At 44.0% G+C, this 18,778-nt stretch overlaps 1 protein-coding gene across 2 annotated transcripts; it reads left to right on the top strand.

Moving 5' to 3' along the window:
• Window positions 1-1,671: 1,671 nt before the first annotated feature.
• On the top strand, window positions 1,672-17,956 carry tbx3a (T-box transcription factor 3a). 2 transcript variants are annotated; one of them, XM_086134188.1, is made up of 7 exons: window positions 1,672-2,833; window positions 3,791-4,058; window positions 5,153-5,299; window positions 6,000-6,076; window positions 6,414-6,571; window positions 7,937-8,610; window positions 16,043-17,956. In XM_086134188.1, the coding sequence occupies exons 1-7, from the start codon at window positions 2,421-2,423 to the stop codon at window positions 16,472-16,474; spliced, it is 2,169 nt and encodes a 722-aa protein (XP_085990314.1). In that variant the 5' UTR covers window positions 1,672-2,420; the 3' UTR covers window positions 16,475-17,956. The 2 variants fall into 2 exon arrangements, with proteins under 2 accessions (XP_085990314.1, XP_085990312.1); XM_086134186.1 differs by having other exon boundaries at window positions 3,791-4,073.
• The last annotated feature ends 822 nt before the right edge of the window (window positions 17,957-18,778 follow it).

Below are 18,778 nucleotides of genomic sequence, written 5' to 3'. Positions count from 1 at the left end.
GTGTGTAACCCCCAGGGGGACACACTGTATGCATGAACACACACACACACACGCACACACGTACAGGTGTCAGGCAGCCAAATCTTTTCTTTTTCTTTTTTTTTTTAATTTTGCAATGAATGTAAACCCCATTAACATGAATGTTACATTGAAAATACACACGTGCATTTTAACGTCTGCATGGAACATTTGTTACGCAACAACCTTTGATATTGCAAGCAAAAAAAAAAGTCACTAAAATTACTGCTATCCAAACGCAAAAAAAGGGTTTTTAAAATTATGGCCAAGAATTAAATTGCACAAAATTATATATATATATATATATATATATATATATATATATATGCACTATTGATTGAGATAAGGGGAGCACGGGGGAGCGTGATAAATAACTGACAATTCACAGCGTTGCTCCGAGGTGAGCGAGTGGTCACAGCTCTTAGAGTTTACTTGTGAATTTGGGCTTAAAATGGCATTTAAAGTGCGCATTGTCTGCACAGGCTGCGATATAATAACGCAATCACTCCGGCGTACACAAATCTATAAGCTCTATTCATATCCGCGCAAGGCTTAAACCTTTCAAAGTATTAAATCTGTAGAACATTGTCAATGTAAGAGAAAGGATGACGACAGACGCGCTTAATAACACCACATAAGCGGGACATTTGCATGCGGATAACACGCAACGACAATAAAAAAAAAAGGATTAATATAATACTCGCGTCTAACGGCGGATGCGTTTAGCTGCCGCACTAGATGATGTGCGCGGCTTCAAATTGAATTGTTGCCTGCATGGTGCGCTTGTGCCGGGAATTGTTCTATATTTGCCTGCACAATTGATTGGTTATGATTCAAAATATCTGTTGCTGTTTTGATGCCAGAGATGATAAGACACGCACTGCTGAGCACCATTCTCCATGCACGAGCTGTCATGGACCAACACAACATGGATCGGTTTTGCTTTTTTTTTAATTATTTTATTTAAGCGCTACATTCTAAATATTTAAAAATTAATCAGGAATGGGGGTAACATTCACCATGCAATCTTTTATAGATATGCACACGAGCAACAAAATAGCGTGTCATCCAGCGCCTCTTCCCGCCTACCATTCTTATTTGTTCAGATCTTCTCACTCGAGTATCTAACAGGAAATGATGCGTGTATTCAATAGTCGGACATGCATTGAGACAGCCACGCAAACGTAAAATTTTCCAGAAATACACCGATGAAGTCACCGTATAGGATCGGCGGTGTTTTTGCTGTCAAAAGTCTGAAAAGAGCTCCGGGTGGGGTACGAGCGGCTGCGTGCGAACAAACAAGCCGGGCAAGAGCGTCGCTGCGCCGGCTTGGCTGGCCGCGCTCGTTCGGCTGCGCCTCGCGGTGCCGCTTGTTGACATATTCACACTCCACAGAGCGACTTATTGACTGACCGACTCAAGCTTGGGATGGCGATTCACATGCAAAGCCTTTTTTTTTGTAACGGTTTTCCTTTTCTTTCTTTTTTTTTTTTGCTCCCTTTCTCTTTTGCCGTTTTTGCAAACACCTTCTTATAAGACTCCAGCCTGATCGCCTCCACCCGGACCTGTTAAAGCCCCGCCCCCTTGGTGCCTCACAATTGGTCCGAAAGCGTCAAAGAGCCAATCAAAGGGAGTCGCTGCAACACATCCATCCTGCGTGGAGCCCCGTGGGCCACAGAAGGCGCTAGGAAAATCACGGAGCTGGGACCTTACCACACTCTCTTTCTTTCTCTCTCTCCTCCTCTTCCTCTTCCTTCTCTCTGTCTCTCTCTCTCTCTCATCTGTCGAGCTCCGTGGACGACTTGTTTCCCCGCACACGTCCTTCCCAGAAATGTGCGCGAAGGCGAAGGGACGCCCGGCGTGTGTGTGCGTGCGTGCGTAAAGAGGCGCAAGGGAGTGCGGAGCCAGTCGAGGCAGGACACGGGAAGCTACGAGGAGGGGACGATTCGAAAAAGTAGGGGGGGTGGGAAATCCACTGCAGCGTCCGAGAAAGCCAGCCAAGGAGGGACGCGCTTTTGTTTTCTCTCCTTTTTTTTCCCCTTTCCGTGTATCTCCTTTAAACCGGGAATGGCGACGCAGTGAAGAGGAAGAATGCAACGCCGTAGACTCGAGTGACGCACCCGAGTCGGTTCGTGTGTGCGCGGCAAAAACTCTCAAGTGCAGCCGCTCCTTTTCTTCATGGGGAACATCCTCGCCTTTTGATTTTTAAATTCCCCCAACTCCCTCCCCCGAAAAAAAAAAGAACAGTGGACTCTCGTCGGATGCTTCAAGTTTGAAGGAGGACTTGTTCTTCTTCTTGAACATTTCCCACCCCTCCTTCTTCTTCTCGTCGTTTTGATTTCGCACCGCGTCCGAAACACTCCAAACAAGCCCCACGTCCGCACTGCTTGCGAAGCACTTGGATGAACTTCCTGATGAGAGATCCAGTCGTCCAGGGCTCGAGTATGGCATATCATCCGTTTATTCCTCACCGGGGTCCGGAATTTGCCATGAGCGCCATGCTGGGCCACCAGCCGCCCTTCTTTCCGGCTCTGGCGCTGCCCCCCAGCGGCTCGCTCTCTCTGCCGGGCGCCCTGGGCAAGCCGATCATGGATCAGCTGATGGGGGGAGCGGCCGACTCCGGGCTCCACTTTTCCTCGCTGGGTCATCAGGCCGCCGCGGCGGCCGCCGCCGCCGCCGCGCACCTCCGACCTCTCAAGAGCCTGGAGCCCGAGGAGGAGGTGGAGGACGACCCAAAAGTGCACCTGGAAGCCAAGGAGCTGTGGGAGCTCTTCCACAAGAGGGGCACCGAGATGGTGATCACCAAATCCGGAAGGTGAAGCTCGCTCTGCTTCTGCGTCTTCTGCTTCTTCTGCTGCTGCTGCTTTGACATGTCAAACGTAGACGTTCGAATCGAGAAGCTTGAATCGGGTTTTCGGGAGACTACATCGAGTCTGGTTGTCTCGCTTTGAAATTGTGCTGGATTCACTCTGAAAACAATCCGGTCAAAAATAAGGAGTCGAAAGGCAACCACTTGGGCCAATTTGACACAACGTAAAACAAGCCCCCAAAAAGGTAGCAATCACAAAAAAAATGGATGTTGAAAATATGGATCAAAAAGGAACCGACCCAATTTGACCCAATTAGTTGTTTTTATTTTGGACAAGATTATTTGCTTTTTTTTGCTGGGGCTGTTTTGTACAAATAAATAAAAATAAAAGTTGGGTCAAATTGTGCCAAGTAGTGGGTCCCTTTTTTCACCCAGACTTGGGTTATTTTTTTTGAAGTTAAAAAAATTAATTTCGTGAACAAAATTGCACTCCAAAAATATGAACGTTAGGAGAATAGTGAACGTTTCTGCACAACAATTCAATGATATTTTATTTTATTAATACAAATCGGTGAGATTTAATGTGTTGCAGCATTTAAAAGGGGGGAGGGGGCTTGTCCTGCGGTTATTAAGCCCCCAGTAAAGCTTTGCGTACACACACACACACACAGATTTTGTTGTTATAATCCGATCATTCATTTCGCTAAACTTTACACCTAACAGATCGCACTTTCAATTGGGTGTGTGTGTGTGTGTGTGTTTGTTTCAAGTAATGACTGCTGACTCTCCATTGACTGTTGTTGTGTATACGTGCGTGTTTACATGTTGACTGCATGAACTCGTGCACCTTAAATTAAGCCGTTTCTTTTTCTTCTTTTTTCTTTTAACATGCAATCCAAACGTATTCTCTGGTACCAAATCCACCCCCGCAAAAAAAAAAAAAAAATGTGCTTTGGCGTCAAGGCGGATGTTCCCCCCCTTCAAAGTGAGGTGCACGGGCCTGGACAAGAAGGCCAAGTACATTCTCCTGATGGATATCGTGGCGGCCGACGACTGCAGGTACAAGTTCCACAACTCGCGCTGGATGGTGGCGGGCAAGGCCGACCCGGAGATGCCGAAGAGGATGTACATCCACCCGGACAGCCCCGCCACGGGCGAGCAGTGGATGTCCAAGGTGGTCAACTTCCACAAGCTCAAGCTCACCAACAACATCTCCGACAAGCATGGATTTGTAAGTTCCACTAATGTATGTCCATTTTACTATTTTCCTACCTATTTATTGATTTCTTTGCACAATCATGTATTTCATAAGATCTGTAAAGTACAATTCGCGTTACTGCATGAACAACTATGGAGTTGTTGTATACTATGGGCCACAATATTAGGCACAGCAGCAAATACATACACATATATATATATATATATATATATATATTTACAAACACACGCGCGCGCGCGCACACACACACACACACACACACACGGATGTATGTGTTTCAGTACACCTGCTTTTTGCGTTTCGTGTAATTCAGAGCCTCGAAGCATATGCAGTCATATTATAAAGTACACCAGCCCAATTGAATGAGATCCGGTTCACGTGGCTTTGCAAATAATTTCATGGAAAAATAATAAAGAAGCTCAAACCCACACTGTAAACACACAAACACACACACACACACACACACACACACACACACACACACACCCTATAAAGAGTAATTTAAGTTGGAACAACCTAACAAAGTATTGACATTTATAGGGACAATGCAAGTTAGCACAACAAAGCAAAGCTGGTTGCGCCAAAACATTTTTCTTGTTTTTTTTCCCTAATATCTTGAAATTGGGGAGGGGGGCCAATACAAGGGAAAATTAGTTCTGTCAACTCTTCTGTGTTGTGAAATACGGAAATGCCAATTTTTACACGAGCAAACCAAAAATGATATGGTTGAGTTGTCCAACGTACGATTTTATTGAAGTGTGTAGCCTTCAGATTTTGAGTTCACACACACACAAAAAATACAGTGAGCTAGCCACAAAATTATCACTAACTTATTTTTGTAGCACTTCACACAGAGGACTCACGTTGTCAAAATACACAAGCGTAAAAAACACACACACTAATATTGTGGTCACCCCATTTCTGGCAACAACATGATTTCGTCTGTAGTTTGAACAAATGTTTCCTTCGAATTTGGAACGCAATGGGTGCTTTCTGCGACGTGGCATTCCAGTTTTAACGCAACATTTTCTTCCACAGGATTATGGATTAATAACGAGAGCGGTGTGCTGACATTTTTCGGGGCTCTCCGTTTGTGTGTTTGACAGACCATCTTGAACTCCATGCATAAATATCAGCCTCGCTTTCACATCGTGAGGGCCAACGACATCCTCAAGCTGCCCTACAGCACTTTTAGGACGTACGTGTTCCCCGAGACCGACTTCATCGCGGTGACTGCTTATCAGAACGACAAGGTAAACAATATCGGAACGAAAAGGAAGAATTAAAAGAAAGAAATGCCCCACCTCCCCCATCCCCCGCTTGTTGCATGCGCGGTTCATTCAAGTGCATTCGTTTTGTTGTCATAAAAAATGAAAGACGTGCTGCGGGAAGGAATGTTGCACATGCAGGTTAGCATGCTTTTTTCAAATAAATTTAATCACGTGGAAGAGATTTGGTTGTGGCACACACACACAGACTTAAAACACACACACACACACACACACGCCCTCTCTCTGCATGCGCAAAAAAAGGTTGGGGGGGGGGGTTGAGAAATGGGAGGAAAAAAAGAAGAAGGGCAACGCTCTGCGCATGAATGGAGAAAGAGAAAAGGCTTTTCGTGTCACACTATACGCTGTGTGCTTACATTTGTGTGTGTGTGTGTGTGTGTGTGAAATCAAATGCATACACAAAAATAATACATGCATTCTTTTATGGGAAAATGGTCACACTATGCAATGGCAAAACCCAATGAAGTTGAGGTCAGTGTGTATATAAAAAGTTCACAATAGTGCACCAATTAATCGCAAAAAAATCGCCGATGAGCTTTTGTGCTTGCCTGTTTTTAATTTTACGACAGCGCTTTAAGAAAAAGTGCCAGTGTCCGACGTTCAGTTGACTTACAACGTCTTTTCTTTCTTCCCCTTTTTTTTTTTGTTGTAATTTTATTTGCAGATAACTCAGCTTAAAATCGATCACAACCCTTTCGCCAAAGGCTTCCGTGACACTGGCAACGGCCGGCGGGAAAAGAGGTAAGTCAGAGCTGCTGCTGCAACAACAACAAAATAATCGCGTTAGCTGGATTAAAACGCGTCAAAGCGTCAAAATTGACCCTCGGGGGAGGGGGGGGGGGTGTTGCTCTCTTTTAGCAGGCACTGCACGCCGTCAAAAAAAAATTGCTGCTATTGGAGCAGTTCACTGACTTACCTCGCTTTTATTACAAGCACAAGCAGGGATTTATTGCGCTGATATGAGGAGAAATGAATGCGTGGCGTTGGTCGCCATGGTAACATGGTTCTCTCCAGCCATGTTGTCTTTCTTTTTTTTTTTTTGGTGCGGAAATATGAAGGTAAATTGTGATTTGTACAGGAAACAGTTGGCCCTGCAGTCCATCCGCTCGTACGAGGAGCAGCAGAAGAAGGAGAACGGAGCTTCGGACGACTCCTCCGGGGAGCAGGCCCCCTTCAAGTGCTTCGGTCAGGCCTCCTCCCCTGCCGTGTCCACTGTGGGGCCCCCACACCTCAAAGGTATACTCAGCCGCGTGGGTGCATTTAAGTGGCCGGGTTTGTGTTTTTCTACCGTCAATTGGCTCATCCAAAAGTGCTAATGCATTAAAACGTAAATAATGTCATTTCTCCTCCCACCCCCCCCCCCAACAGTAAAAATAATACATACGTATTGCTTGTTGAATTATGATGTTATTAAATGAACAAAAGCCATTTTGGAGGGCTTTTTTTTTTTTTTGCTTCGGTTTGACGTAAACTTGACATATTTCAAGTGGTGACGTTGCCGAAAGGAGAAATAAAGTCTTGTAACTCAAGGCCAGGCCAAAATATTAGGGACACCCCCGCATTCTGGCAAGCGTGATAGGCCACAGCATTAGGTACACTTGCACCTCTGATTCGAACGGCGAGCGTTTTTCTTCCCATTTTCTGCGGTTTTATTTGGGGGGGAAACCACATTTTCAGGCACACTTGCCGATCCAAAAACGAGAGCTGCATCAGAAACAACCGACTGATCGCATCAGATATCTATAGATAAATAAATACGGATGGGTATTATTTCGCTCAAGGGACATAACATTAGGTACACCTGCAGCCCTAACTGTGCAGCTTGATCATTTTCTGCTATGTTTCATGTGAGAAATTAACGAATTTAACTTCGTTCTTGTGCTTGGGGGTTTGCGCTGTCATGTTGAGGTGTTTCTAATATTTTGAATCATATCAAAAGATTAGAAACGTGGAATTAAAAACCCGAAAAAAGTGACAGACAAAAATTATTGATGTAATAATTCTACAAAAAAAAGATTTTGATGGAATTATCACGAAACTAATTGCTAATATATCTATTCAGCAGACACGACTCGCGCTTCCGTAGCACCCACCAATACTGCGAATAAAATGCTTAATTGTGAGATCTTGATTTCAAATTTGCAATGGGGATAGTGAATTAAAAAATAATATATAACAAGAGCTGAGCGGGATTGAGTTACGCACCATTTCGAGTCGAACTGCGCATTTATTATCGCGGAATGCTAAAAGTACATTACAAAAAATAAATAATAAAAAAACAGACCATGCATGTGTTGTTGAAAATGTCATCGGCATTTCATTTTTGGCTTAAAAAGCAACAAGTGGAATGAAGTGAATCGGGGGGAAAATACATGTAGGTCTACACAATTGAGGATTAAATAAAATGAACAAATATCTGATGATGTAACTGGAGATAACAAGGTGACAAATATAAAGTTGAATATTTATGCAACTTTCGACCAAACCAATTAACTCGGGTGCCGAGTTCGCATACGGCCATTTGATTGTAAACGGCGATTTTGCATTTAGCGAGGTACGAAACGAGTTTGATATTGATTGTCATTTCTGGGGGGGCTTCAGACTTGTGTGACAGCGACGAGGACAGCGACGACGAGAGCAAAGACGGTCACGTCAAAGACGGTCCGGACTCCAGCAAGATCTCGACTACGACGGAGGACGGCAAAGAGCACGACGCCAGCCCGCTCAAGGGCCACCTGTTCGGGGGAGGCGGCGGCGTCGTCGTCGGCTGCGGCGGCCCCACCGGCCGAACCCGAGACGGCGGCAGCCCGAGGACCGAACGAGGCCGGGCGGACTCTCGACAGAGCCCCATCACCGTCATCTCCAGCACCACGCGCTCCGGGGAGGACGTGAAGAGCCCCAGCCTGGAGCCGGTCAAGGAGGACGAGTGCCGGCCGCCGGGCAAGGACGCCTTCGCGCCGTTAACTGTGCAGACGGAGGCCGCGCACATGGGCCATCACGGCCACATGCCCAACTTTGGATTTGCCGGCGGCCTGACGGGACAGCAGTTTTTCAACCACTTGGGGGGCGCGCACCCGTTCCTCCTGCACCCGGGTCAGTTCAACATGGGCGGCGCCTTCTCAAACATGGCCGCGGGCATGGGGCCCCTACTGGCCGCCGTGTCTACGGGAGGGGTGAGCACCATGGACACCAGCAGCATGGCGTCCTCCCCTCAGAGCCTAGCGGGGGCTCCGGGCCTGCCCTTCCATCTGCAGCAACACGTCCTGGCCTCGCAGGTAACCAAAAAAAAAGCCCCCCCAGAACAGCATGTGAACACATGCTTATGTATGTTCTTTCATTTAAACGTACATGTAAATGTTCTGAGGAGAGTGCAACAAGTACACTCAGGGGCCACTTTACTGCATGAATACACCTGCACTATTGTAAGATCGCATTTGTTTACCGAAGTGCAAAAGCTTACACTCACTATAGTCACAGTATTAGGTATGCACATTTTATATACAGTATATGTATATATAAAACACACCACACACACACACATACACTACATACCCATAGACATTCTAAGTACACTGGCATAATGTATTTTTATCCAATTCAAGAGACAGCAATATAATTGTAATAATGCACATGGAAGCTACTATATCCCAAAGGTAAATAGATTCATACATATTCTAACTCGGCAATATACACCTGCATGATATATAACGATACAACACAAGAGATGACTGAAAATGCCCAGAGCAGTATCAACTTGATATACAGTATTGCCAACAGCTTAAACATGTTGAAATTTAATGGCATGATAGTGCAAGTACTGGCATAACGCTTACTGATCCAATGGAAGAGAGGTACCAAAAATTCCCATAGAATCGGAAAATGTGATTTTCCATCAAACAAGCTTAGGTATACCTGTACAGTTCAATACAAGCGATGGGAGGAAAAATGTCCTATGGTTAAAAAGGGCTCACTGAAGCTAATGTATCGTATTTATTTATATCGAGAGCCAATAGCTAATACATAATTAGCATCAAAATCTTCCCTAACAATCCTCAAGCTCAACTTGGTGTCAGAAAGGGGTTCACTGAACTCAGCATTTTTTTATGGCGGCCGGGTAGAACTGCCTCAAGTGTTGCCCCTGTAGCTAAACAAGGTAAGCAAAACATCAGAAACGGGTAACGTGTCAGTTTCGCCAGTTTATGGCCCGACACGTCGTCAAGGCGTCTCGCTCGAGTGCAGACGTGAGGAATTTTAAGACGCATTAGAAATTCTTCAACTCAGGCAAAGCTGTTTACATGCAGTCGCAGTGCTGCCGGGGGGTTCGCTGGCTTGGCCACGGGACGCCGTATTGCAAAAGGTGCTCACCTCTAGGTGTGTTAATACGCGGCGATAAAAACGTGTGACTCTCCAGAAGGCAGCGCACACGCTTGTTTTGATCCACACATGCGGCGGCGTACGGCCCAGGCTGCCAAGGGCCCCGGGGCAAGACTGTAACTGCGCCCCGAAAGACGGTTGGCACTCCCACAGTCGATTCCACTCGTCCCGTTTTGACCCCTTTGGCCTGTAAAAAGGCTGACGCAATCCAAGCAAAGCGTTTTTAATCCATCCATTCAATAAAACGCTTGCGATTTACATTCAACGCGCTCTCCGTATTGACAGTATTGCTTACTCCTGGCCGGTGGAGAGCTTTTGACGCTGATGAAGAAACGTCGGCAGCGAGCTCAACCAGTACAAACAGTGCACACTTGCAATTGAAGGATTATGTGAGTCGGAAGCAATAAAAGACAAAAAAATAATAATAAAATACAACGCATCTGCAATTTACGGATTACAAGGGGCGGATTATACATTTGCAAAGACCAATTTCCACGAATCGGCCACACAGTTTGGAAAGCTGCTTGCGTCACGGGGACGCAGACCCACTATGGATAAGAAAAAAAAGTGTAAAAAAGCGGCACGGGGAGATTTTTCATGGTGCAACACTTCATTGTACATAAATGTTTTATTATTTGCTATAACATCATAATTGGGGGTTATTTACTTGATTTAGTCGAACCGCTTAGAATCACGTGAGCAATTTAAAGGGGACGTATTCAATCCACCCACCCCCCCAAAAAAAAATCAACAACCAATCAGGGACGCAAGAAGTGACATCGGGTGCTAACTATTTGTTGCACATGTACGCTCAACAAAATGTGATAAATTAACATATCATGTGTTTATTTTTGAGGAAAAGAAGGAAAAATGACATTTTAGCATAATTTTAATCAGGTGCAATCGATGTGGGCCTACGTGATTGAATTAAGTAAATCCAATTTTTGGATCAACAGGTCGGAGCCAGTGATTAGTATGTCCGCGAGTCCTTGTTTGTTGTGAATTCTGTCTCCAAATGGTTGTTTTTCCTTGGGCGCGGTGGTGTCTTGTATATTAGAGGCACAAGATGGCACCAGACAGACAGCTGACTGTGAATTTTTTTCATGTAGTACTGTAAATTTTAAATCACAACATATGTGTGTGTGTAAAATTACAAAGTCCCTCATCGACATAAGCTTGGTCCTACAGACTAGAAAAGTAGTTCGATGTGAAAATAAGATAACCAAAAGTTGGCTACCGCATTCGGCAGAACAAAACAAAGCAATTCCTTCCAGTTCGCTGATCATTTTTACATGAAAACCTGACACATTTTAATTTGATAAGGACGTTAAAATGTTCAATTAACTTTGTAATAACGTGATGTTGAACTTTGTTTTTCTAGTGTGGCAGCAAAACGCTTCCGTCCCCTTCAACAGCACACGGCTAAAAAAAAAAAATAACGGACGCGATTTGAGTGATGCTTCATTTACTGTAATTTTACGTCTTGCACGTTTTTTTGTTTTTTTTAATCCCCATGTTCCAGACAGTTTAGGTCCTTTTGACATGTTGACAAAGTTCTCTGCGGTCACTACAACAAATTTGCCTCCCCACTCCGAAGAGAGCAAGCAGGAAAGGGGTGGGGGTGGGGGGTGATATTTTTCTGGTATTATCATTTGCCAGAATTGCTTCACGCTTAAACCGAAGCTACATTTCCCTGTTAGAAAGTTGTACGAATAACCAGTTTTAATATACAGACCACCGCAGTCTCGTGGCTTCAGCTATTCACCATTTTTTAATTCCAAAATGTAAAAAATAAATAAAATAAGTTTTAATAGTCAAGAAAAAAAATTGAAGGGGGGGATCCAACTCTGCTCAATTTATAAGGACTTGTATCAGAATTTGAGCGGTTAAAAAATGTCAGTATTATATTAAAAAACTGGCATAGCGAATACCTTCAATTTATAAGACAATAATGATGTCATTTTTTTGGGGCATTGACTGTGGGTCGCAATTCCAGGCCGATTTTCGCTAACTGTAATGATATGAATCGTGACCCTGGAGGCCACAGCACCCTTGGCATTGGAGTATGTAGCATAACTCACCGAGACTCTTGCTCAACCCCTGACTAATTTTTGAAAGTGGCAGGGGGCGTTGCCTGGACGACCAACGGGCTGGCGAGAGGGGTGGGGGCGGAGGAAAGCTGGGGGTGGTCTGGCTGTGATTGACAGTCGGCAAGCAACGCTAAATAAATGAACGAATGTTACGCTAATAAATCAATAACGTGATAACCGATATAAGCGCTATGATTCCAACTAGCCACGGGGGCGGGGGGGGGGGGGGGGGGGCTGTACGAGACTGAGCAGTTCATACCTTCCGAGGTGGCGGAGTGACTTTGTCAAGATTCAGGAAGTGACGTCAGAATTTCCTGCTAGTCTTCCGTTCCGCTTAATAACTCTAAATTCACATGCAGTTCAGTGTTTCACCTGAAGATGGCTCTATACAGAAATCTTTTTGTACCCCAATTATACAATTTCAATAAACATGCACTAAAATGTCAAAATAATAACCAGGACATGTCAATATCATTAGTAGACATTCGTTTGTACCATTTATGTAGTGGTAGAGCCCCAGACTACACACAGCACAGTGGTCCGGAACCTGACATTTTAGGGGCGTAATTTAAAGATTTAGGGCCACCAAAAGTAAATTAACTTTGCGAAGAAAATATTCATCTGACTCATTGTCACTATATTACTGCTCAAGGGTCTGAAGTGGGAAGCAGAACTTTGTCAGTTTAAAAAAAAAACCTTAAAAGAGAAGAAAAATCAGCAAATTTACAGGTTACACCGTCGCGAGTAGACGAAAATTGTAGCTGCCGCTATCACAAATTTTTGAGGCTAAAAAGTGTTTCTGGTTTGCATCCCAATCACTGCACATGTGCCCCAAAGACATAGCGAGCACACAAAAACAAACAATCTGGCATCCCTTGTCCATTGACTGATCGCTCAAGCAGCAAGTGTCTCGCGTACGTCACGAAGATGCGGTCGTGCAGGGACGGAATGCGTTTTGGCCAACTGTGAAATGATGTTGACTCGTTGCCAACGACAGTATAAAGGCTTCTTTTATGTGCTAACTGAAACTACTTAAGAGATTTCCACCACACTTGCTGGAGGGCGGGGCATGAAGTGTCTCAGGCCAACAAAAACAGCGACTTAAAAAAGGTGTGAGATCCCGGGTTTGCATTGTCGACTTGATTTGGGTTTGACAATCGCAACAGCAGGGGCAGAGAAGGAAATCCACAGTATGAAGGCAGAACATTTTTGGTGGTCATTACATTTTGGAATTTTTCCTTCCACTTTGGTCAACATTTCGGGGAACTTTTTTTTTTCCTCATTTTGTCTATTTACAAAGCACTGTTCGGGCTTGGCAGCAGTTTTGCCAATATTGGATTTTCATGTTTTCCGCTTCCTTTTACCGATATGACATCTGTTTTTATTCCAATTTTCCAGAAAATATTTTTCATTTATAACACCCCCCCAAAAAAACTTGATATGGTGTGATTATTCATTTGTAGAATCTTTTCTGTTCTACAGTCTTACATGTTATTCCAACCCATTTAATTTGACATGCTTCTACTTCCACATTTTTTGACTGATTTTCACCATTCCAACCGCAACATGTTCCAAAGATTGACGCCATGCGCGGTATTATTTTTAGGACAAAAATATAGTTTGCCCACAACTCTCCTCAACTCCCCCCCGCAAAAAAATCCCATTCATTCCTAATGGCACATTCAACCAAACAATTTCACACGATTCCTTTTCCTCCGGTTCAATTCACCCCGGGAAGGATTTTCAGCATGCCAAAATTTCCACTGAGCAACAATTCAACATTTTTTGCAAACATTTTGCACATCTTTCACCAATAATAGCCCACGTCTTTCAAATGCATTCCAACGAATTCCATATCATCATAATAATGCTCCAGTTTGACATTGCACTTTTCTGGACACTCAAAGACGCTTCACAATGGCTATATTATTTATGCACTCACATATTCACGCTCTGGTGGCACTAAACTATGTTCTGTAACCGCAGCTGCCCTGGGGCAGGCTGACGGAAGCGTGGCTGCCGGTATGCGCCTCCGGCCCCTCCGACAACTCCCAAATATTCACAGCCGTACACCGGTGTAGGTGAAGGGTCTTGGCCAAGGACACGATGACACACGGCTTGCCCCGTATCTTACGATACCCAATTTCCACAAAAACAATTTGAATCCAATTTCCAGAAAGCCATGTTTCTTGACATTAGTCCAAGAGCTACTTCTCTGATGTCAAATTTTTATCTGATTTGCGATTGCAATTTTCCTTGGTGGAGGTATTCAGCACCTCGACTTACAGAAATGTAACCCTTTCAAGGACAGCGGTTGCTTCAGTGGAGAGCTTATCATGCTATCAGGTTCCAGGGTGCATGAAAGGGTTAAATTGTGGCCACAAAATGCTCATTTGTGGCCCAGAATTAGGTGGAGCATGCATATGAAACACTAATTTGGTGGGGATGATGTCATTCAATAACTTGGACATCTGGGTAAGCCCATGTTGCTCGAAATTGCAATATATGTCCTCTTTGCTTCAAGCAACTCTGCGGAAATAAAATGAATATTCATTTGTAGTCAGTATGCACACTAGACCGAATTTGTGGCCACGATTAGAAAATGTCGCCCCGCCCCACTGCCCCATGTCATGTCTGGTTTGAAGTATCGACTGAACGAACTCGACTTTCACTTCATTTACTAAGCAATTTAATAAAAATTGCAGTTGGATTCGAGTTCTGTCAATGATAAAGATCAAGCAAACAAAATAGTGGCACTACTCAAAAAAAAAAAACCCTTCCAAAATAATATATACTCCTCGAAAGAGAGATTGATATGCAGTTTTGAAAATTGCATTCGCAAAAAGCAAAGGAAATTCTCCTGTACTATTTGATCAGGACATTGGCTAAGGGGTTAAGAAATAGTGAACGACAATAGTTCATTAAAATCCATATTCCGTATGTGTGTGTCAATATATTGGCCGTCATGCCTTGAACAGTTGTCGTCGACTAGCTGTGGCCGTCACATGCTGAAAAATAATCGGCGAGAGGGGGTGGGCGGACAGTTGCTCGCGGCCAGGACCGGCCCGAAAATGACCCTTGGCCGTTCAGGGAAAATTAACATATTTTTCAGAAATTTCCAGATGGCCACCCCCCACCCCTGTTTCGTCCATTTGTCAAGTGAGGTCTGTTGTATTTCATAGTGGGGTTTTTTCGCCAGAGTCGCGCTATGCTAATATGTACTTCAATACAACTTGACTGTTATGCACCCTGTAACCTGATAGCATGATAAGCTGTCCACTGAAGCAACCGCTGTCCCTGAAAGGGTTCAAGAATACAAAAAAATGTTGTATGCACCCCAACTAGTCGAAACAGCATACTGTTTGGTGTTGCGTTGGCGGAAAATGCTGTGTTATTAGGCAGCAAAATGCAACCGATTTTAACCGTATCAGGTTGTGGTGATTTTGCCACTTGCTGTTTATAGAAAGAGATATCACTGTGGCTCAGGGGGGAAAAAAGATCAATCATGGCTCAGCTTGTGAACATCACATGACCAAATTTCAAAAACAAGGTGAGCCGTGATTCATCCTTACCTGTGACCTTAGGAAGTGTGATGTCATGTTCAGTCAACAAGTGGCAAAATGGCCGCCCACTCAGATGTGGGAAAACAAGCAGATATTGCCGCTTAACTCATATTCCACAAACGCAACATTAATCAGAATGATGCGTGTCGACCATTGGGGGTGCATTGAACATACTGTAGGCCTTTTTCCATAACTACAAGCTTCATCCCAAAATGTACTTGAAAGTTAAATACAACATTCCACAACATTTACTGCATGAAAAGCAAAATAACTGGTGGATTCGGGAAAAAAAATTGAACGGGCTTTTTCCAAAGCTACAAGCTTCATGCTCATATGTATATATTTGAAAGTTAAATATAACTAAACAGTGCTGGACATGAAAAGTGCTAAATACTGGACTGAAAATAGTTTCAACTCTCTTTTTCCACAGCCAAACATCCTTCCACTGTTTTATTAAATATATTGTTAAACCTTCTATTTTCGTCCGATTTTGAACCAAGGGATTCTTTTGACGACACCGTTTTGAGAATCACTGCTTGAAATGACATTTGTACTGTGCTTGGGAGTTATATTGACAGTAAAACAAAAAAAAATGTCCTTTTACGAAAAGCATAAATAGCAAAGATCTGAGAAATTAATGATTTTGCATTTTTTTTGTTCTCTCTGTCTGCCACTCGCAGGGTCTGGCCATGTCCCCCTTCGGAAGCCTGTTCCCCTACCCGTACACGTACATGGCGGCGGCCGCGGCCGCCTCTTCCGCAGCCGCCGCCTCGTCCTCATCATCATCGTCGGTGCACCGGCACCCCTTCTTGAACGCGGTGCGCCCCCGCCTCAGGTACAACCCCTACTCACTCCCCATGACTGTACCGGACAGCACGCTGCTCAGCACGGCCGCCGCCGCCGCCTCGGCCTCGGAGCTAAAGGGGGACGTGCTGGTGCCGGCCAGCCCGGCGTCGGCCCAGCTCGACTCGTCCACGTCTGAGGTGACGAGTCGCTCGGTGTCGCCCAAATTGTGCGCGGACAAGGAGGGCGCCAACGAGCTGCAGAGCATCCAGCGCCTCGTCAGCGGGCTGGACTCGAACCAGGACAGGTCGAGAAGTGGGTCGCCCTGAGGAGAACGTGGAAAGGGAGGGGCGGGGCTGGGGGGGGGCGAGTGGCGGCTCCCCCCTCCCTTTTTCATTCACACACGCTTTTTATTTGTCATTTCCCAAATATCTTGAAAGACAACAGGAGGACTTTGTTCATCGCGGGTCTTTCGAGAGAAACCTAGTTGAGTTTCTGAAATGCACTTTGGTTTAATACACATCTGATATGTATTGTTTTTCTTTTTAAATTAAAAAAAAAACAACACTTAACCTGTCCTTTTTTTGTAATACCGTACAAGTATTGAAACTGCAAAGTGGTCAAATGGGTGAGACTTCACGAATTGAAGTTGCTGCTGTCGCCTAACTGCATAGTACACAACGAAATGTTTTGGGGTTTTTTTTATTTCTTATACTTCTTCCCAATATGCACTCTGAATTTACACCTTTGGATTTCCACTACCAGTAAACATGACCTACCTTGAAGAGACTGCTGTATTTTATTGTACAATTTCAATTTTAACCAATTGCCCCCCCCCTAAAAAAAAAAGAAAAAAAAGGAAAAAAGTTGCATGTCCTCCCCCTTCCTCTTCCTACCGTGAATGTTCTTTAAAACAGTGGGTGGGGGGAGAAACATTTCTTTTCACAATATCCATCTTCAATTGGAATTGCTTTCTTTTTGTATTTCTGTTTGTTTGTTTGTTTGTTTTCCATCCCAAAACTGCTCTGGGTAGAAAATAAAGGCCCCAGAGTAATTAATGTTCAATAGGCAAAGGGAAGCAGAAAAGTCAAATATATAAAACAACAACAGTAACAACATGAACGTTAGTATTGAGTCTACATGTACATATGAGTATATAAAATATTTATGTATAATTATTTCATATTGTTGCGTGTAAATAAAAAAGAAGTAGTTTGTCCTAGGGATCTGTTGTTAATTTATTGTGGATATATCTGTGTAATGGTAGTTTGTGGCTATTATCCTTTTGTTGCCATCTCCATTTATTATCGTCTCTCTTGTCAAACTCTTCAACTATGGATTTTAGTCCACCCTTAATATTCACTCAGCTAGTTACTCACACTCATGTGCCATTGTATTTTTCACTTGTTGTTCGTATGTGTGTGTGTGCGCGCGTGTGTGCGCGAGTGCGTGAGAGTGTGTGTTAATTATTTTCAACGAATGAGAAAGGCGACAACGAACGCACCGCACTAATGGCTTGAAACATCTTTAAAAAAACATTTTTTCTTCTTTTTTAGAAACCCAAAACAAGTGTTAAAGTTGGACAAAAAAAGTGGATCTTTTTTTCTGTTATGGAAATTTGTACACCTGGTCGTTAAAAGTGCCGTATAATCTTAAAAAAAAAAAGTAAGACAAAAAAAAATATATGAAGGTTTCGTTTTCTTTTTGTGTTTCTTACGCTGGGTTATGTTGTAGCCTATCGGAATTTTTTTTGTCTAGTTTACAACATCGACATCGTGTTCTTGAAAGTTTCAATAAAACGTTGAAATGTCCCTTATCCGTGTCATTTTACACTACGCACGCACGCTCGCAGCCTTGATCACTTGGATGTGTCAATAAAGTTGGATTCACCTGACGAAACACTTGACACGCCTCCCACAACCACAAACTAAATTCAATTCATTTCATTTAACTATCTTCCATTATTAGCATTCTTGCTACGACAACGCTCAGTTGCTTCAGCAGACTGTTTTTTTTTTTTTTTGGGCGGGGGGCAGGTTAAGAAAGCAAATTGGATTTATTTTAAGGGCAAATGTGCTTCTGCGCTGTTCAAAGCAAATGTATATTTTTTTTGTTACGAAAAGGTCAATGTTAGCAAACAAACCTCCAAAAAAAACATGAATGTAATTGGACTTTCGAATGTGACTTTGAAAAAAGGTGGAGGGGAAAAAACTGTCCTCTCCTCTCCTTTTAATGGCTCCAGCTCGGAGTCAAGAGTTTATCAGGTGTCTATCTTTATTTGTATGTCGTCTGGTTAATGTGCAGCGAGGCTGGCGCTGGGGGGGGGGGGGGGGGGGCGCAAATACGTCGTCGCTCTGTCTCAACTGAGGCCCGAGCGACGTTGAGGGTTGAGGTTATTGCTCACCTGGCGCCCCTCTCGCGCGCGTATCTGCACTTTATTGCGCGACCGGCGGCCTGGCGTCTGCAGTCCGCTCGGGGGCCCCGAGCCAGACCTCACTTCAAGCTCAAATTTTGGTCCGGATGATCACGACGATTTGGACGGCCTTCAAATCCTTTTAACGCACAATTACCACTCAGCTAAAGGTGCTGACTGAAGATGTCAAAGAATGAATCAAATTCATCAAGATATACAC

The sequence above is a fragment of the Hippocampus guttulatus genome, chromosome 17 (assembly GCF_054856545.1).
Source record: "Hippocampus guttulatus isolate MCC_2025c chromosome 17, RoL_Hgut_1.0, whole genome shotgun sequence".
Taxonomy (NCBI): Eukaryota; Metazoa; Chordata; class Actinopteri; order Syngnathiformes; family Syngnathidae; genus Hippocampus; species Hippocampus guttulatus.
The sequence above is the reverse complement of the archived record's forward strand: the minus strand, read 5'-3'. Positions and strand labels throughout refer to the sequence as shown.

What these genes read in the sequence shown, in the direction of transcription:
- tbx3a (XM_086134186.1), top strand. Translation starts at nt 2,421, where the DNA reads ATGAACTTCCTGATGAGAGATCCAGTCGTCCAGGGCTCGAGTATGGCA. An exon ending in CTGCTTATCAGAACGACAAG is followed by an intron (nt 5,300 to 5,999) that starts GTAAACAATATC and finishes TTTTATTTGCAG; the next exon opens with ATAACTCAGCTTAAAATCGA. An exon ending in AACACGTCCTGGCCTCGCAG is followed by an intron (nt 8,611 to 16,042) that starts GTAACCAAAAAA and finishes TGCCACTCGCAG; the next exon opens with GGTCTGGCCATGTCCCCCTT.